Source organism: Myxine glutinosa, chromosome 11 (genome assembly GCF_964187855.1).
Source record: "Myxine glutinosa chromosome 11, kmMyxGlut1.1, whole genome shotgun sequence".
In the NCBI taxonomy this organism is placed as follows: Eukaryota; Metazoa; Chordata; class Myxini; order Myxiniformes; family Myxinidae; genus Myxine; species Myxine glutinosa.
In genome coordinates, this window is record NC_136271.1 from 45,736,849 (window position 1) to 45,758,535 (window position 21,687).

Sequence of the window (21,687 nt, forward strand, 5' to 3'; positions counted from 1 at the left end):
CATAAATCATAACACGTCTCGCACATGCAGCATACACATTTCCCTTCATCTTCAACGACACTCCCCTCCTCATCAGCACGCCACTCCGTTCCCGAAACTTCTTCCATGCACATCTCACTCCAGCAACCGTTGCCGAGTCTGATCCACCTTCTCCATTCGGCACGTCTCCGAGGTAGCAAAATGTTTTCACACCTTCCAGCTTCACGCCGTCTCCAAGATCCAACTCAACATTTCCTCCATCTGCAGCTCCCTCTGTGCACACCTTACATTTGAATGTAGCTGCCACACTGGTTAATGACCCTCTCAGACCACTACATTTTCGATGAATCCACTCAGCGCACATTGTACATTGAATGGAGTTCACTCCGACACCCTTCCTGCACACAGCACAGGGCCACTTCCCAGTTCTTTCCACCTCACCACATGCTTTACCACTTGCCATCACCTTCGTCTTTCCGATATTCACCTTCAGACCTTTTGTCTCCATACATTCCTTCCACTTGTTCATCTTTTCCTTCAGTCCATCCATACTTTCCGCAATCAACACCAGATCATCTGCATCCAACTCCCACGGTAAACCCTCCTTTACAGCCAGCACCTCCATCACAGCTACAAATAGTAGTGGACTTAGTACCGACCCCTGATGCACTCCCACCTTCACCTCAAACTCACCCCTGTTCCTATCCTTCGTCCTAAAAGCTGTGCACGCTCTTTTGTACATTGCCATCACTACTCTGATCAACCATTCCTCCACTCCTAACTTCCTCATTGCCCATGTCAATACTTTGCGTGGAACCCTATCGAATGCTTTCTCCAGATCAACAAACCCAAGAAACAACTTATTCCCCTTCTCCATGTACTTCTCCTGCAATTGCCTCACAATGAAAAGCGCGTCTGTCGTTCCCCTTCCTGGCATAAATCCAAACTGCATTTCGTCGATCTTCACTTTCTTCCTTATCCTCCTCTCCAACACCCTTTCCAATACGTTCAGTCCATGCTCCAATAACTTTATCGTCAGTCACCTTTCCCCTTGTATAGAGGGACAAGGGTACTCAGTTCCCAAACCACTGGAATGTGGCCTTCTTTCACCGCCAGGTTACAGATCTCTGTCATTCTCTTCACACCCCAACTTCCTGCTGCCTTCAACATATCTCGCACAACTCCCGTCGGCCCTCCCGCTTTTCTACTCTTCATTGCTTTTATCGCTTCCTCAACTTCCTTCTCAGTTATCTTCTCTGCCGGTCCTAAAACTGGGTTACTCTCTATGTTGCCATCCCATTCATTCTCTGTATTCAACTGCATTTCCATATATCTTTTCCATCTTCCTTTAATTCCATCTGGGTCCACAACGATTTGTCCCACTTCATCCTTCAAGCAACTCACCCCCATCACATCACACCTCTCTTTCGTTATCTGCTTTGCAATCCTGAATACTGCTCTCTGACCCTCTTCCGAATCCAAGCGTTCTCCGAACATTTTCCTACAATCTCCTGCGCCTTTGCTGCCTCTTTCTTTGCAGCCTTCTTGGCTGCCTTATAACTTTCATGCTCTGCTGTTTCTGCTCCCGTACCCTTCGCCTTCTGCCACTCCTTGAACCTCTTCCTCTTCTCGTCAATCCTCTTTCCACCTTCATCATCCCACCACCATGTTTCCGAATGCCTCGGTGGTCCTTTTGTCCATCCACATACCTCACCAACGGCTCCCAACAGACTAGCTTTCATTGACATCCAACCACTTTCAAGCTCAACCACATCATCCTCGACCTTACTCAGCCTCTCTTTTAATGCCTCCCTTACTGTCACCTCTTTCAATCTCCACACCTTCATTCTCGGTTGGTACTTCACCCGCCGAGCTCTCCTCACACCTTTCACCCTTATGTCGCAGACAACCAAGTGGTGCTGTGAAACAGCCTCCTCCCCCGGGATCACCTTTGTGTCCCGGAGGTGCCCCCTATCTCGCCTACGCACCATCAGGTAGTCAACGGTTGTCGTCGACCGAACTGACGTGTATGTAACAAGCTTATTATCCTCTTTCTGGAACTGAGTATTACAAATCAACAAATCAGCTCCATCAGCAAACTCCAAAATCCTTTCACCTTCTCCATTTCTCACACCATATCCGTAACCCCCATGAACTCCCTCAAAACCATCCATACTCCTTCCCACATGTCCATTTAGATCTCCTACCACAACAACTTCCTCATCTTCACGTTTTCCATCAGCTTCTCTATCGCACACCAGAACTTGTCCTTCTCTTCATCGCTCCGACCAACCTGCGGAGCATATCCCGAGATGACGTTCACCGAGTTTTCCAATCATCATTTCCACCATCATCAACCTATCACTCACTCTCGTCACACTCACCACACTGTCTGCAAACTCCTCAGAAAACAGGACACCAACACCATTCACGCCCTCCAGGCACCCTTGCCACACAAACTTGTATTTCTGTCCCTGCCTACCCTTCACCATTCTCACACCACTTCCCTTCCATCTCGTCTCTTGCACACAACATATGTCCACTCTTCTTCTGACCAATACTTCCACCACTTCTCCTGATTTCCCTGTCATTGTCCCTACATTCCATGTCCCAAACCTCAGAAACTGATCTCCACTTCGGGCTGTACCCTGCCCATATGTAGTTGTAATTGTCATGGTTCTCTTTTTGAGGCAATGTTTTTATGGCCGGATGGCCTTCCTGACGCCAACCCTCTTAGTCGTCTCTTGCGACATGCAGGGATACTGTCTACCTATTCTAATCCAGGGTACACACTGGGAAACATTTAAAACATAGAAATTCTGGTGGGGGGGGGGGGGGGGGCATCACGGCTGCGGGGGCCCCGTCAGCACTACGCCACGTTTGCCCGGTCAGCACCACACCCTTGGAAAGGACTTCGATGCACGTCGGCCCAGTCGGCCCAGAGCCTGGCGCGAAGTCCAAGGACATCAGCACGTCATCCGAAAACAGCTCTGGTTGGTGCGAACCACTCGGTCAATGGCGCGAACCAGGTCCCGACACGCCCTTGCTCGCTTGGCCCCGATGAAGGCCTCGCTGGGTGTTCTCCAAACAGGGGCAGAATCGCCCAAGCCGCGCTGGATTTCGGCAGCGGAAAGCAGCCACGAAGCGACGATATTCGGTCGGGCTTTTCGTTGAATCTATGCTGCTGAATATAACACACATCGGCCCAGAGCCTGGCGCGAAGTCCAAGGACATCAGCACGTCATCCGATAACAGCTCCAAAAAACTCTTCTTCCGAGCTGCTCTTGAACCTCGTCAGGAATCGTCCCGGTTCGTCTCAGGCCTCCACGTCCTAGCTCAGGTGCAAATGATTAGAACATCGTTGGAGAGGATCTTGGAGAAACCTGTCTTATTTAAACCTCAGACATTTAGTTTGGTTTCCTCTTTGTTGTTGAAGTGTGTGGCATCATCATGCCTAGATCAAGAGAGCTCTCTGAGGCCTTCAGAAAGAAGGTTATAGATGCCTACAAGTCTGGGAAGGGATTTAAAAAGATGGGCAAAAAATTTGAAATCAATCATTCGACTGTCCCGAAGATCATCTACAAGTGGAGAAGATTCCAAACAACTGCCAACTTGTTCAGGCCAGGCCGCCCCAGCAAGTTCAGCCCGAGAGCAGACCGCAAGATGCTGAAAGAAGTCTCCAAGAACCCCAGAATGACATCACAGGACTTACAGGTAGCTCTTGCCACTGTTGATGTCAAAGTGCACGAGTCTACCATTAGAAAGAGGCTGCACAAATTAGATCTACATGGGAGGTGTGCCAGGAGGAAACATTTGCTGTACAGAAAGAACATCAGGGCAAGACTAAAGTTTGCCAATGAACAACGAGGCAAAGACCAGCACTTCTGGAACAGTGTGCTCTGGACAGATGAGTCAAAGGTAGAGCTATTTGGCCACAGTACCAGAAGACATGTTTGGCGAAAACCAAAGACAGCATTTGACCATAGGAACCTGATACCAACTGTAAAGCATGGTGGTGGAAATATTATGGTTTGGGGCAGCTTTGCTGCATCAGGGCCTGGGCAGCTCACCATCATATAATCCACTGAATTCTTCATTGTACCAGAGGGTGCTTGAGGATAATCTGAGGCCATCTGTCGGAAAGTGGAAGCTCAACCGAAGGTGGACCTTGCAACATGACAATGACCCTAAACATACCAGTAACTCCACCAAGGAATGGCTGAAAAGAAAGAAATGGAGGGTTCTGGAATGGCCAAGTCAAAGCCCGGATCTAAATCCCATCGAGATGTTGTGGGGGGATTTGAAACGAGCTGTGCATGCAAGAAACCCCTCAAACATCGCACAGCTGAAAGAATTCTGCATGGAGGAGTGGGCAAAAATTTCTCCCAGTCGATGTCAGAGACTGGTAGACAGTTATTAGAAACGCCTACTTGACGTTGTTTCTGCCAAAGGGGGCAATACCACCTATTAGAACCAAGGGTGTACTTACTTTTTCCACAGAAGGAAATGGCATCTGTTATTTTTTTGTTGAATAAATTATTGCAAAGTCAATTGTTCATTGTTTTTTGTTCAATTAGATCACCTTTATCTATAGATACTGTTTAAATGAAGATCAAATATTGATATGTCCACATATGTTAAAAAGATTAAAAAAACATTTCATGAGGTGTACTTACTTTTTCCAAATGCGAAATTTTCATTTATGTTTATTTAAATTATACAATGGACTACAAAATGTAAATGTTTCATGATATTTGTTATATTATATCACCTTTATCTATCAATATTGTTGAAATGAAGATCAAATAGCTGTATGTTGAAATATGTTGAAAAAGTCAAAACTTTACATGGGGTGTACTTACTTTTTCACGTGACTGTATATAAATGTATGTATATATATATGTATGTATATATGTATATATGTATATATATATATATATATATATATATATATATATATATATATATATATATATATATATACAGTATATATATATATATATATATATATATATATATATATATATATATATATATATATATATATATATATATATATGTGTGTGTGTACAGTATGTATACTAGCTGGGGTACTGTACCCAGTGTTGCCCGTTGCTGTTCCAGTCCTGTTGGCATTTTGAAGAAAAAAAAAAAAAAAAAAATTGTGGGGGGCTAAAACAATTCATTACACCCACTAAGGAATAGGTATGGGGATCATTTAATGTCACGTTTCAGTTATAGTGCCTTAAAGTATTCGTACCCCTTGACTTTTTCACATTTTTTTTCACATCATGAGTTACAGCCTGAATTAAAAATGGATTGAATTGAGATTTTAAAAATCACTGATCTACACATAATATCCCATAATGTCTAAGTGGAATTTTTTGATATAGATTTTTACAAAATAATTAAAAATGAAAAGCTGAAATGTCTTGTCAATAAACATTCAACCCCCTTGCTATGACACTCCAAATTGAGCTCAGGTGCATCCAATTCCCTTTGATCATCCTCGAGATGTCTCTGCAACTTGATTTGAGTCCACCCGTGGCCAATTCAATTGATTGGACATGATTTAGAAAGAAACACACCTTTCTATACAAGGTCCCACAGTTGACAGTGCATGTCAGAGCAGAAACTAGATGGTATTCATAGAATACTTACCCTGCGCATTCAACTTGTTACGAGCCAACTCTTCTGTTTTTGAACATTTTGTTTCTTTGATCCAATATGATTGCCAGACCACGTGAGCGATGACATCATACATTTATATTCTCGAATATAATTGTTGCATCGATCACGCTCAATACATTTCAAACTGATCAGACTAAGCGTTTTCCCTGTCGAATTATGATGTCATAATTATGGCACCAATGACATCATCGTTAAACACCTATTCCCCTTATGGACTTATTTACAATGAGCCATGTTTAAATTTATGCCCCTCCCCCAGACCACCGCATGAGGCCGCGGCCACATAGCCTATGTTACCTCCCAGACAAAGTTGTATTTGTACCCCGAGTAAGGTATATAAGCGTTTATAGCTGGAGTACCCAGCGTTGCTGAAGCGAAAAAGAAACATTAACATTTGAAATGAGGGCAAATATAATGGAAAAACAATAACATCCAAATCAAAATCCATCACAAATGTCAAATAATCATTTTACCTTTTGTTGAATATATGCTGGTGAATGTGCCATTCATCACGTTTCTGAGTTAAGTATGATGATGTTCAGGAAGAAGAAGAAGCCTTACCACCAACTTCGACCACTTCCAGAATTGTTTGATTATTCGTGTTCAAATGTTTGGTAATTGTTTTGTATTCATTTATGCGAATGTGTAATTGTATATAACTGTCATTAATCAAAAAGTTTAGGCATTATTGAGCGATGGGAGGGGGTGGGAGAGAGTGGGGTAGGAGGGGAGGGGGAGGGGTGGGGGGGTAGGGAGGGGGGTAGGGGGAGGGGGGAGGTTACATTACACCGATTTACATTGAAAACTGCTGAAATATGTACGCAAATTCAACTTAGCACAGTTTAGTAAATACTCGAGATAAATCCATGCGGTAAAAGATTGCTGAGAGTTGCTAAGACCTACGACTTAGAAATTCCACCTGGACACACTTCAGGGGGCACTTTCAAAGGGAAGATGTGCTTATTCTTTCTAAAAAATATTTTAGGTGTGGTATAGACACGATATTTGCATGCATCGGTTTCAAAAATAGAGCAAATATGGTAAATATTACTCACGTGAAACCAGGATCCATCTCGGTGGTAGCCATGAGTGTGTAGATGTCACATGATCAGTCATGAAGAGTGGTTAATTCCAAAATATGACATACCATGGCATAAAAACGATTTGCCCGCAAAGCATTGCACCGCAACGGCGGTCACAGAGTGCCATGCACAGCGTGACGTAAGTAGTGCACGCAGCACCCCTGGCGGAATTACCGGTCCCTATCAAAGACATTTAATTCATATCGACAAAAATCGACACAAAACACGATAGCTTTTCGCTCTGAATTACGTGCAAACGTGTGACGGAAATCACCATCGCCCAGCATCGAATGCCAACCAAGATGGCGCCCGGTAACTGCATCTCCACCTATGTGGAGTGAATGGCAATGGTCACATCACGTGATCGCTCTGAGCGAATCAGCAAGCTGTTCTGACACCGGCTGAGATTAGCGGGTACTTCGCTGAAATGCGCTGAGGTAAATATGAATAAAAAATATGGATCGTCAAATATTTTGAGGTCGGCCATGTTCGTCCCAGGCTCAATGGCCATGTCTATGCCAAATATCAAGCACGTGAGCCTCTCCGTTTCGGAGTCTATCGGTAACATTACACACACACACACACACAAACTGTGTTTGATATATATAGAATCCGCTTCCGGTCTTGCCGGCGAGGTTTCGTTTTTTCGCAGCTCTCCACACTGTCCATCGAAATCGAAGTTAAGTAATTGTTCCCATTTGTATTTTCGTTATAACTGTATTTATTTTATGGTGTGTGTACCTATATTGTGTCCCGAGAAAGTTTTTTCGGTGCAAATCTTTCATACCTGTACAGAAAATCGTGTTAATTCGTATCGTGTCTTCTGAGGCCTTGTACAGTGTCCAACCTTGAGGCTTTGTTTTTCTCTCAGCGGTCCGTCTTTTTTGTGCTCAAATAACTTTCGTTCTCTGCTTTTCCCAGTTTAAGTTAAGTTTAAGTTTTTCGAAGCTGTTCTTTCGAAGCAGCTTTCGAAGCAGCTCCTTTTCGAAGCTGTTCCATGGGCTCACACTTTCGAAGCCAAGTTGTAGGCTAAGGCTACCGTACCGTCTCCGACCTTGTGGTTTTGTTTTCTCTCAGCTGTTCGTCGAATGCGCTGCAATTATTTTCGTTCTCTGTTCGTCCCAGTCATTCACCCCATACCTCCTTGTTAATATCTACTCAAAAAAAAAAAAAACCCCAAAAAATATTTCCTTCTCAGGTCTTATTCGTTTATTTGTTGTTCTTATTTGTTCGTTCGTTCTTCGTTCACGTTGTTCGCGATCACGTGGTTAGAAATGTATAATCTCTCCCCTGAACAACTATTTTCTCTCATATATTATAACACCTTCTTCTTCTTCTCCTACAAAAGGATGCTTTCGTCTTGCTCACCAAATCTATTCATTCCAAAAAAAATAAATAATACCATCTCCTACAGTTCCTCTTTTCTACATTCCCTAAACTCTCCAGAACTCCACCTCTCCTTCAGCATCCTCGAACGTATTTTTGACTCGAATGTCTCAAGAAACTCATTTTGCAATAAATGTTCGTTTCCCATGAATCGTACACTTTTCAAAATCCAATCTCACCCCTCCCCTCCAAATCTTCCCCATCCCCCCTTCCCTCCAAATCCTCCCCATCACCCATCCCTTTCAAATCTCCCCCCTTGCCCCTTCCCTCCCCTCCCTCCTAAACCCCTCCCACACCCCTCCCCTCCGAGACTCTCCCTCGCTCCTCCCCTCCTAGACTCCCCTCTCACCCCTCCTCCTCAAAGCATCCTCCCTGCTTCTTCCCCCTTCCAACTTTCACCTTCATCTCCCCCAACCTTCTGCCTCGCTCTTCCCCCTCCTCAAATAACACCTCACTGTGCCTCACCCAATCTCCATCAAACCTTTTGTCCGCCCCATTCTTCCCTTTCTCCAAGCTATTCTGAAATCTATGAAATCTCTGACACACCTTCAACAGCTCTCCCTACCTCTTCCTCCTCTTCCACATCTTACCCTACCCCTCCCCCCCCTGTTCTGTACCCGATGCTCCCCCTTCCTCTTCATTAACGGTATGGACCTCAAACATCCGGGGCCTTCGCTCAAACTTGACTGATCTCTCCATACAGGTTGCTTCTGACAAACCAGATGTGATCTGCTTAACAGAAACTTTCCTCCTTCATGATGTCTCTGATGCCTTGGTATCTCTCCCAGGTTACTCCCTCCTCCGGTATGATAGACCTGAGCCTCGTCCTGGAGGTGGGGTTGCTATCTTTATAAAAAACTCTCTTCCTCACTCGCCCTCCACTGCCCTCTCTCCACCTCACCCCCAGGAATACCTTTGGCTACGGCTTCCCCTTCGCTCCCACCTTTTGTTCAAATGTGTGTTGTACCGTCCACCAAACAGTGATGACTCCATCTACATCTCGCTGTCTGATAATATGGACCAACTTCTATCTACCCATCCCAACTCTCTCTTCCTCATATGTGGTGATTTCAATTGTCACCATGCCAGTTGGCTGGGTGTGGGTACCTCTCTCACCAGCCATGGCTCTTCAGCAAAGGACTTCTGCGACTCACTGGGACTGACACAATCTGTCAATTTCCCGACCCGGATCTCAGTCAACGGAGCATCTTCTCTTCTGGACTTGGTTATGACTAACTTCCCTGAAAATGTCTGCTGCTCTTCTTCTGCTCCAATCGGCTCATCTGATCATGTGCTTGTCAAAGTGGACATCTCTCTGACAATTCTCAGAGAGCCTCCTCAGCGTCGACGAGTCTGGCATTTCACTCAGGCCAACTGGCACGGTCTTCAACCAGCCATCAATCATCTGGACTGGTCTCCCATCTCTACTGCCTCTGACATCAACTCATCCTGGGAATTCTTTCAAAGTAAATTGCTCTCTCTCATGCACAGATTTATCCCATCTCGTCTTCAGTTGTCATACCCTTCCTCCCGTCCATGGTACACGGAATCTTGTGGTGAGGCTGTTGCCCTGAAACAACTTGCTTTCGTCTCCTGGAAAGCAAATCCAACGGAAGGAAAGCTCATTTCCTTTCACAAAGCCAGAAACAAGTGTGTGTCCACCCTCAGGAGAGCCAGGAAACAATATCTCACCGTTCTCAAGACCGAACTCTCTCATCTGTCTCCCTCTTCCAAATCCTGGTGGCGTCTGGTCAAATCTGTTTCTGGTGTTTGTTCCCCCTCCATCCCCTCCCTCACCTCAAACGGTTAACGGCTGACTCCGCATGTGAAAAAGCTGAATGCCTCAACTCTGTGTTTGCCTCTAAATCTTGTGTCCCAAACCCATCCCTCTCTGTACCCACCGTACCCAGTCGTACCCAGCTGCTCCTGGACTCTGTGTCCTTTCCTCCTGACAAGGTGGAAAAGTTTCTGTCAACCCTCGACTCTGATTCTGCAACTGGTTCTGACGGCATCAGCCCACGGGTCCTAAAATCATGTTCTTCCGCTCTTTCACTCCCTCTTTCTGTTCTCTTCACCCTCTCTTTTGCTCAAGGCCATCTGCCATCTGCTTGGAAATCAGCCAACATCACCGCTTTGCACAAAAAAGGTGCAAAAACAGTTCCTAGCAACTACAGACCAATCAGCCTTCTCCCAATTATCAGCAAAGTCATGGAATCCATCATTGCTTCAGATATGAAATCTTTCCTCTTCTCCAATGGCTTGATCTCTGATCATCAATTTGGTTTCAGACCTGGTCACTCTACTCTGGACATGCTGCTTCTGCTTTCTCAACAATGGATGGAGGTCCTCAACGCCAAACAGGAAATTAGAGCTGTCTCCCTTGACATTTCACGTGCCTTCGATATGGTCTGACACCCTGCTCTGCTCACCAAACTATCCTCCTTTGGTATCCATGGAAATCTCCACGCATGGCTGGCGGACTTCCTCTCTGGTCGTAGTCAACGTGTGGCCCTGAATGGGTTTCTCTCATCTCCTCTTCCTGTTCAGGCTGGAGTTCCCCAAGGTAGTGTTCTGGGCCCTGTGCTTTTTCTGGGCTTCATCAATGATCTCTCTGACTCTCTTGAAAATCCTCTCTATCTCTTTGCTGACGACTCTACTCTCTGTCGCTCCATTCCTCATCCCTCAGATCGGCAGTCTGCAGCCTCCTCACTCTCTGCAGACCTGGACAAAATCACAGACTGGGCATCCAAATGGAACATGTCTTTCAATCCTGATAAATCTCACACTCTTACGATGTCTCTCCGAAAAGACCGACTGGACAACCCTTCCATCCACTTTCTGAATAATCCTCTCCAAGAAGTTCTGTCACTCAAGCTTTTGGGTCTCACTATTTGCCATGATCTTTCCTGGGAAAACCACATTTCAAATCTGGCCTCCAAAGCCAGTCGCCGACTGGGCATCCTCCGTCGTGCGAAGTCCTTCCTTGGCACACCTTAGCTCCTCACCACATACAAGGCTTTCATCCGCAGCTCTATGGAATACTGCTCTCCCCTCTGGTCTGGTGCTCCTGACTCACACCTAGCTCGTCTTCACGCTGTTGAAACCAAAGCGTTCAGAATCATTGGAATCTCCTGCGATGAAGCTAACTCCAAGGGCCTTTCACTCACTCACCGCAGGCAGGTTGGTGGTCTTTCCGTCTTCTACCGACTCCTCTCTGGACTTGCCCCCCCAGCTCTCTCTGGGCTCTGTCCCCCAAATATTCCTACAGGTCGCACAAGATCTGCCTGCAACCCTCTTATGGTTAAACTGCCAAAATCAAGACTTTCTGCTCACCTTCACTCCTTCATTCCTCTTTTCTCCCGCCTCTGGAACAAACTCCCTCACTCTCTTCAATCCCACTCCACCCTCCAGGTCTTTAAAACAGCTGTTCACCACCATCTCTTATCCTCCCCCATCCAAAACCTTGATCTTTTCTACCCCCGCTAATTTCGGTCCCCTTGTGTTTTATACCTCTCCCCCCCCTTCCCAAGCCTCCTCCCCCCAAGCCCTCTCCCTCCCACACTTCTCCCTGCTCTCAAATGTTGTGGTTGTGTGCTTCCCCTTCTCTCCCCATCTTGTCTTCCGCTCCCTCTTTTTGTATATTTTGTTTGTCTGGTTGTTTTGTTAGTGAAATAAATGTTAGCTCTTTCACGAGCCTCGATTCAGTATAGAAAAAAAATAAAAAAAATTTGACTTCACTGTTCCAATACTTATGGAGGGCACTGTATGTGTATGTATGTCTGTTCTACCTTGACACATGGAAATGCTCCTCAGAGGGGAAAAAAATATGTAAAGGTCACTTCACATTAATCGAAACTTCTGGGAACATTATAAATTTTGTCAGTCAGAAAATTGAACTCGGGCATTGTCTCGGCAATAGACTGCTGCCTCTATCTCCCGAAAATGTTTGGGTTTTTTTCTTTCCTTTTTAGAAATATATGGCCTTACATTTTTGAGCTTTCAGCAGCCCAATAATAAAATGCCTCCTTTTTTATTTTTATATTGTGGTATTTTACCATGGGCTTCTAGTGTGTATGTATGTATATGTATACATACATATATGTATACACTACCGGTCAAAAGTTTAGGAACACCTCAATTTTTCCAGTTTTTAATGAAATTTATGCAGTTTAATGTCTCAATGTACTCTGAAATTAATCATAAAACAAATAAACAATTGGAGATAAAAAATAAATCATAGAATCATTTTGTTTAACAAAATTGAATTTAAAATTTGACTCAGCAAAGTATCCACCTTTTGCAGATTTAACTGCCGAACACACTCGTGGCATTCTCTCTGCAATGGAAATCAAATATTGTTCGGGAAGTTCTTCCCAACACTGTTGCAGAAGTTCCCACAAATGTGTTGCACTTGTAGGTTGCTTTGCTTTCACCCTTCTGTCCAGTTCATCCCAAATTATCTCGATGGGGTTTAAGTCTGGAGACTTGTATTTTAAGCCTACCATCTTGTTCTTTTCCTCGAAGGTAGTTTTGACATAGCCTGGAGGTGTGTTTTGGGTCATTATCTTGCTGTAGGATGAACCCCTGACCAACTAGGCGTATACCAGAGGTTATTGCATGGCGCTGCAAAATGCTGTGGTTGCCCTTTTGGTTCAGGGTGCCAGTCATTCTGTGCAAGTCGCCGACTCTGGGTCCAGCAAAAGAGCCCCAGACCATCACGCTTCCTCCTCCATGTTTGACAGTTGGTGTCACACACTGAGGAACCATCCTTTCGCCTACTCGACGGCGTACAATAACCCTGCATGATGAACCAAAGATTTCAAATTTTGATTAATCGGTCCAGAAGACCTTCTTCCAGTCTTCAGTAGTCCACTGGCGGTGCTTCATGGCCCAGGCAAGCCTCTTTTTCTTATTTTGCCATCTTAGCAATGACTTTCTTACTGCCACTCGACCTGTCAAACCTGCAGCTCGAAGTCTTCTCTTCACAGTTGAAACTGAGACCTGCTTACTTTGACCAGTGTTAAGCTGTGCTTGAAGCTGTTGTCCTGTGAGCCGCCTATCACGCAAGCTGTTGACTCTCAGAAACTTGTCTTCTGATTCTGTTGTGGCTTTGGGTCTGCCAGACCTCTTCCTGTCAGAGTTTCCTCCAGTTTCCAATATACTACTTCCTGCAGTTTTGTATACTGAATCGAGGCTCGTGAAAGAGCTAACATTTACTTCACAAACAAATCAACCAGACAAACAAAACACACAAAAAGAGGGAGCGGAAAACAAGATGGGGAGAGAAGGGGAAGCACACAAACACAACATTTGAGAGCAGGGAGATGTGTGGAAGGGAGAGGGCTTGGGGGGAGGAGGCGTGGGAAGGGGGGGGGGGAGGGTGGAGGGAGAAGTATAAAACACAAGGACACCAAGGACTTCCAGGACAGAAGTTGGTATTTCAAAAAAGTGGAATTGGGGTGAAATTAGCGGGGGTAGAAAAGATCAAGGTTTTGGATGGGGGAAGATAAGAGATGGTGGTGAACAGCAGTTTTAAAGACCTGGAGGGTGGAGTGGGATTGAAGAGAGTGAGGGAGTTTGTTCCAGAGGCGGGAGAAGAGAGGAATGAAGGAGTGAAGGTGAGCAGAGAGTCTTGATTTTGGCAGTTTGACCATAAGAGGGTTGCAGGCAGATCTTGTGCGACCTGTAGGAATATTTGCGGGACAGAGCCCAGAGAGAGCTGGGGGGGCAAGGCCAGAGAGGAGTCGGTAGAAGATGGAAAGACCACCAACCTGCCTGCGGTGAGTGAGTGAGAGGCCCTTGGAGTTAGCTTCATCGCGGGAGATTCCAATGATTCTGAATGCTTTGGTTTCAGCAGCGTGAAGACGAGCTAGGTGTGAGGCAGGAGCACCAGCCCAGAGGGGAGAGCAGTATTCCATTGAGCTGCGGATGAAAGCCTTGTATGTGGTGAGGAGCTCAGGTGTGCCAAGGAAGGACTTTGCACGACGGAGGATGCCCAGTCGGCGACTGGCTTTGGAGGCCAGATTTGAAATGTGGTTTTCCCAGGAAAGATCATGGCAGATAGTGAGACCCAAAAGCTTGAGTGACAGAACTTCTTGGAGAGGATTATTCAGAAAGTGGATGGGAGGGTTGTCCAGTCGGTCTTTTCGGAGAGACATCGTAAGAGTGTGAGATTTGTCACGATTGAAAGACATGTTCCACTTGTTTGCCCAGTCTGTGATTTTGTCCAGGTCTGCAGAGAGTGAGGAGGCAGCAGACTGCCGATCTGAGGGATGAAGAATGGAGCGACAGAGAGTAGAGTCATCAGCAAAGAGATACAGAGGATTTTCAAGAGAGTCAGAGAGATCATTGATGAAGACCAGAAAAAGCACAGGGCCCAGAACACTGCCTTGTGGAACTCCAGCCTGAACAGGAAGAGGATATGATTGTCCAAATTGTCCAAATTTTCCAAATCAAAAAATTGTCCAAAGTGCAATATTGTCAAAATAATGCTTCAGAGGGTGTAATGACAGTCTGTTCCAATACTGTTTTTATACAGACAGGGGGTTTGTAATCAAGTAATCAGCAGAGGTTGGGACACCTGGAGGAATTGTTTGTATCAACTTTCAAGGCTTAATTTACTTACATTGCTGCAGAACAGCTGTAAGTTGTTAACCCATTACTTGTTCTCTGAAGAAGGCCTTTTTTACAATATAACTGTGCAATTTACATTATTTTCACGTTTTTGCTAACCTAAACTTTTTTTTAACCTCGAGCAGTTTACTGCTTACCTTTGTACCATTTCAGATTATTCACTGGACATTAAACTGTGTAAATTTCAATAAAAACCGGAAAAATTAGGTGTTCTAAAACTTTTGACCGGTAGTGTATATCTGTGACATTACAACACAATGCAAAATTCCAATACTAAACATAACGAAATACCTTTATTACCACTGCCTTTCTTATGCTGTGACCTTCCAACAGATATTTTATTTTGAAATCAACACTAATTGACAGAAAGATGGTTTGCACAGAATGCTTAAATAAAATTTTCTTTGATGTGCAGCATGTTGACTCTTCTGTCTTCACTTTCTCTACAGATGAGGGAGTGAATTGGTATTCTAGTGATGAAGAGGAGGGCGGTGGCGGTGGCGTACATTCCATCCTCAAGTCACTTCGGCAGCAAGCAAAAGGAAAGACGGGAACGACGGCACCTGATAAGACACCTACTCAACCGTCTGACCCCCGCCTCCAGAAACCTCTGATTTCCGACCCTCGAAGGAAAGCTATGGACCCGAGGTTGAAGCAGGCAGAGGGTCCGACAGATCCCCGTCTTGCATCCAGATCTACAAGTTTGGCACAACCATCTGACCCACGAAGAGCAGCTCGTGATGGAAAGCCAAATGCAACTGGCACGGGTGATGATGAGGAAGGTGAGCAACAGGAACTTCGAGAAAAAGCTGTTACAATACCACTGGAACCAATACCAGGTGCCCCACCGCTTCGTGACCCACGTTCTCAGCTTAAGCAGTTCAGCCACATCCGAACAGAGGTGGCACTGACGAAACCAGCATTTGCACGCCTTGTCATGTGGGAACCAGAAGACTTAATTCCATTACCTGTTCCCAAAACTGACCCAGCGTTGCCTCCACTTCCTTTACCTCCAATTGACCCACACTCACTTGACAAGACACTGGCTACCGTGCCAAAGAGTCGCGGGATGAGTACCGGCCCCAGTACAGTCGCAGGTTCACCACCACAAGATCCTCGGCTCGTGGGTCGTGCTAAGCTAACCGATCCCCGGTTATCTCGAGGCACAGCTGCGGAGCGTAGCGCTGAACCGAGAAAAGTATCGGACCCTCGGCTAACTCGGGCATCATCTGCGGAGGTACGTGCCAGCCAATCACCCGAGTTAAAGACTGGTGGGTCGTCTCCACCGGAACTTGCCCCTTATGACCCGCGGGTGACATCAAGTGGGCAACTTCCCCTTTCAGATGCTAAAGTGCTCGGGGAAGCAAGCGAAGGAGCACGACCACGACGATTTATCATTCCCAAAACGCGTGGGCCACCACTCACGGACGCTCTCCTGGAATGGCGCTCGCCCCTTGATGCCTGCACCACCGAAGCACCTACGGAACCCACCGTCAGTAGTTATAATCAGCCAAGAATTCGCCCCACAGTGCCAGCACCAGCGCCTGCACAACAAAGTCCAACGCGAAGCCAACCTTCCGCCCCAGCCGTTCACCACCTTCCCGTGCCCTCGATGGCGAGTCTAATCCGACCATCATTCGTGGGTGGGACTGGCGTTGTTGTCGGGACAGCCTCCAAAACTGTGGCACCACCATGTAGTGGGCAGGCATTTAGTGCCTCGGAGGATACACCGGAGCCTACAGAGCAAGAAAGTGCAACGCCAGACGAAGAGGCACAGACTGCTTCCCTAAGAGACATGTTTAAAACTTTTGACCCCACAGCTTCACCTTTCTGTTAAAAAAAATTGAATTATTGCATTTTCTGAAGTTCTCTGTTGATAAAAAATTATTTCCCCCATAATTTTGTGAAGACGTAATAATTTTTATACATTTGTTTTTTCTTATTTGTTTTCCAGCTTAACGACCCGAAGCAAACTTCCTGGATAGTATTTGTTGTCGTTTATCATTGCAGAAAAGACAGTTTCACTTTGCTTCATCGAGCTAGCCTTTTGTCCAGAGTATATTTCAACTTTTTTATGATCAGCAACTGTGCAGTAGGAATAATAACCTTTATCTTCACAATGCAAACCCTTGTTTAGCAAGGAACAGTCTTAGTAAATATCTTAGTGGATATCTATTTGTTCAGTGGGCAGTCATTCATGTTTTTACTTCAATGGATTCTGAAGTGGTGTTGAATTTCTAAGTTTTCGTCAAGTGAAACGCAAGAAAAGCTTCGTCTGAATTCGAACCTCGACTATCTTTTTCTAGGCAGTTACCGTCGGCGCAGCCTTCGGGCTCGTGCTCTCGGCGGAGATTCGCACACAGGTGTTGTCACCTGTGTGTGCCTGAAATGCCACTGCTCCTGCATGCTTACCTGGCAACCAAAGCGATGACGATTATCGATTGCTCTCGGCAGCTTCACCCAGCAGTGAAAGATTTTTATACGCGTTCCCTTTCCAAACCTCCGTGCTTGTGAATGCAAATAGCTCGTAAAGTCACTTTTAAAATGTGATACTGTTTCGGTTAAACAGTGATTTTGCTGTAAGTACAACGATGCCGGTGTGTCGTCTGCTCTACGTTGTCCCTCCATAGTGCTCGGTCATACATTGGCTCATTGTCGTCCCTACTCCTGGCTGTACGCGAACGGACACTCACAAGGACGATCGCTTGAATATTGTCGGTGTCTTTCATTTAAATGAAAGATAACTTTTTTTGTATTGTGGAAGCGTCTGACGGTGGTGGGAAAAGAAGCGGACATTGTATAGAGGGGTACGTAAGCTTCCACCCAGGTGCAGAATATATTGTTATTTCCTTTAATTTTGTTCGGCCAGGATTGAAATTGTTCCTGTATTCGAGCTTTGCATATATGTAACTTTACATATAATGTACATGTCCACTTTATTTTTTCTACGTGTATGCTAATAATATTACGATGTGTATTACGTGGTTCTATTCTTTCTTTTTCTCTTCTCATCTCAACCACTGCCTGCCTCCAATGTGCATACGAACTGCTGTAGGTGGTCGCAAAAGGTAGCTTCACTTTCCAGATGCTGCATCTTCCTAGGTGTATTGGGCCAATGGTGAGTTTATAAAGTCATAGGTTGATGTCTGCCAGTGTTTTGTATAAATAAATTGTTATGGTCTTGCTCTTTGTATTCTTTATTTTGTTTGGAATATTCAGTGACGGGCATCTTTTATAAAGCGATGACCATTTACAGTCCACAGTTGTTTGTCATGAAAGCTTTCATCTTTACGGGCATTACGCTGATTTACATCATGCTGAGGGTCCCTCTGGTCGCATGTCACCGCTCTGAAGAGCTCTATTTTTTCTGGGGGAAATAATAATAATAAAAAATATTTATTGTCCCATATTCAGGGAAATTATTCTTTGGTGACAACTTAAGTTGACCATCATCTATCTATCTATAATTCCAGTAATCTCTGTACGTTTGTACGTTTGTCTGTGACCGCTGTTTCTCGACAACCACGGGTCCGATATACTTTTAACTTGCCAGGTATATTGCTGGGGACCCGAGGATGTGCCTTTTCAAGGTTTGAAATTAATCGGACAAGTACTTACCGAGCTATGTCCAAAAAACGCTTCAACCAATCAGAGAGCAGCGAGCTATCACGTGTGCCGAACGTGGCGATCAGACTCTACCTCGGACGGCACATTTGACAGCGTATTCATTTATTTCACGTTGGAAAACTATGTTGCCGTTAAACTATGTTTTAAAACGAATTCAAACTGCGATTAAATTAAAACGATTCATCGTAACTGCGACGATTTGCGAACTTCCGGCAGCCAATCACAGAACGCTTTGTTGCGTAGGCGTGGCCGATGTGAGACGAGCGGAGCTGAGCGCGTTACGAGCTGACCGCCATTACGGTACGTAATTCGATTTCTTATGCGCATTATTTCTCCCAATTCAGTCAGAGCGAAGGGCGGAAGCGAAGAGCGTTGTTTTTTTTGTTTACGGGCGTACGGGCGGGGTAGAGCGTACGGGTAGCGTTTTTTTTTTTTTTGGCAAGGAACGGGCACCCACGTACGGGCAATGCCCTAGTATGTATAAAACTGTGTGTGTGTGTGTGTGTTGTGACCGATAGACTCAGAAACGGAGAGGCTCACGTGCTTGATCTTTGGCATAGACATGGCCATTGAGCCTGGGACGAACATGGCCGAGACAATATTTGACGAGATCCATATTTTTTATTCATATTTACCTCAGCGCATTTCAGCGAAGTACCCGCTAATCTCAGCCAGTGCGAGCAGCTCGCTGATTCGCTCAGAGCGATCACGTGATGTTCCATCTCGTCACACGTTTGCACGTAATTCAGGGCGAAAAGCGATTGCGTTTTTCACCTTTATGCGATCGTGTTTTGTGTCGATTTTGTGCGATATGAATTAAATTTTAATTCGTATTTCGTGTTTACGAATTCGAATACGAAGGATTTCCCCTTTCCCCTTTCGATTTCGAATACGAATCGAATACGAGCTTGAGTCGAGAGGGCGAATGTACGGGTTGGGAATGTACGGGTCTCCCCTCCCCCGCCCGGCAACGCCGGTACTGGAGGGCGTGGGTCACAGGATCGGTGAGTCTCCAAAATCCGCTTCGTGCTCTTGCGAAGATGCAGGACGATGTCGCAATTGTCGTGCTGCTCTCCGACGATGAGAACTGCAACGTCATTGTTGACTGGCCCTCCCCCCTCCTCCCCCTCCCCCTCCCCCTCCCCCCCCCTCCCCCTCCCCCTCCCCCCCCTCCCCCTCCCCCCTCCCCTCCTCCCCCATCCCCCTCCCCCCTCCTCCCCCTCCCCCTCCCCCTCTTCTCCACCTCTCCCCCTCCCCCTCCCCCTCTTCTCCACCTCTCCCCCTCCCCCTCTTCTCCCGTTCCCCCCCCCCCCCACCCGGCATTGCCGGGTACTTTTGCTAGTTAAAACATAAAACACAAAGGGAATAAGAAAACGAAATAAAAAGATATAAAATAAATATAAAATATGGAAGATTGACTAAACAGCAAAATGTCTAGGAATTTGAATTTAGCATTTGAATTGCACATGGTACAAATGACTTTTTGAAAATGTTCTTCTTCATCCTCCTTACACGAAAGCGTCTCCCTGATGGCAGTTTTTCAAAAAGTCCGTTCAAGAAATGACTTTCATCAGTACACACCTGCAACTCCCTTTTCAGTGCCCGCAAGTATAGAGACTCCAGACTAGTTGAAGGCCCACCTACAGCTTTAAATGCCAGTGTAATGACCGTTCTCAATCGTGACTTATTCCGCACATTAAGATAACTGCACCAGGAAATCAAATTAGATGATAAAACACTGATCAGTAAGGAATTTGTTAACATCCGCATCACACGAGAGCTAACACCAAATGAATTCAACTTCCTGAGAAGATACAATCTTTGCATTGATTTCTTGTACACAGCATCAGTATTTCCATCAAAAGTTAGCTTGTTATCAATAAAGGTGCCCAGGTATTTAAATTTGCTAACAATTTCCACCTTAGCACCATTTATGGTTACAGGCTCATGATTGTGACCTTTCCGAAAGTCCTAAATCATCTCTTTTGTTTTGCACACATTCAGAGTAAGACAAAAGTCCCCACCCCACTTATTCAACGTGTCAATTTCATCGAGGTGAAGATACAAAAGATGACTGATCGGAAAGACAGCCAACAATGGCGATATCGTCTGCACACTTAATAAAGTTACAAACTTCTTTAAGAGCCACGCATCCATTGGTGTACAAACTGAACAGTAGAGGTGACAATACACCGCCTTGTGGAGCACCAGTATTCAAGATTGATAACTTTGATAAGCTACCATTCACCCTCACCTGCTGAGGACGGTCTCGTAAAAAACTTTCCACCCAAGATATGATATGGGAGTTCAGGCACAGGTCACTCAACACTTTCAGAAGGGTAAATGGCTGCATAGTGTTAAAGGCTGACGAGAAATCAATAAATAACAGACATGGGTTCCATTCTGGTCAAGGTGACTTGTGATTAGATGAAGTAAACTGAGCCAGGCATCTTCAGCACCTCGTCTTGCTTTGTATGCAAATTGTAAAGGATCCAGTTTAGGAGTTACATCTGATGTTATAAACTTCACCATCAATTTCTCCATACATTTACACAAGATGGAGGTAAGGGCAACAGGTCTATAATCATTGAGCTGCCTCGGGTGAACCTTTTTGGCACCGGAATAATAATGGACTTTTTCCAACAAATAGGGACAGTATGAGCAGCCAAAAGTAACTGAAACAATCGAGTAAAAACATTACTAAGTTCTAAACAGAACTTTTTCAGAATACAAGACTTGATGCCATCTGGACCACAAGCCTTCCTTTTACTCAACGCCCTAAAACACCTCACGACATCAGGTTCGCAAATTACAGGTATGCGACACGCTCAAGTATCTAGGTCCTCACAGAGAGCTTCACATTTTACTCGGCTTCCTGGAACATCGAATCTAGGGTAAAAGTCACTCAATTCATCCACAAATTTGGAATCTGCAACATTAGTGGGCAGTCTACCATCCTTGAGCCTCTTATTCATTCCCATCATATGCCTGAGTCCCCTCCAAGCGTTACGAGCATCACCATCGTGTAGTTGTTCTTCAATCTTATCCTTGTACGACCGTTTACACTTGCCGATGACAGAGCGCAGTTCATTCTTCACCTCCCTGAGGACGGAGTCATCCTTCTTCAGGAATGCATGCTTCTTCTTCATCAAACACACCTTCACTTCAGCGGTAACCCAAGGTTTGTTATTGGGAAACATGCGAATGGTTCTCTCTGTGGTCACGAGGTCCTCACAGAACTTCACATAATCTGTGATCGTCTCAGTAAGTTCATCAGGGTCGTCACAAG

At 45.3% G+C, this 21,687-nt stretch overlaps 1 protein-coding gene across 1 annotated transcript in view; it reads left to right on the forward strand.

Annotated features, from left to right (window-relative positions):
• The window catches only part of LOC137436632 (zinc finger CCCH domain-containing protein 4), a 68,044-nt gene extending 50,088 nt beyond the window's left edge, over positions 1 to 17,956 (forward strand). Inside the window, exon 12 of the mRNA XM_068130596.2 lies at positions 15,221 to 17,956. Coding sequence (XP_067986697.2) covers positions 15,221 to 16,608 — 1,388 coding nt within the window. The 3' untranslated portion in view covers positions 16,609 to 17,956. The remainder of the gene's footprint in view (positions 1 to 15,220) is intronic.
• Positions 17,957 to 21,687: the final 3,731 nt, after the last annotated feature.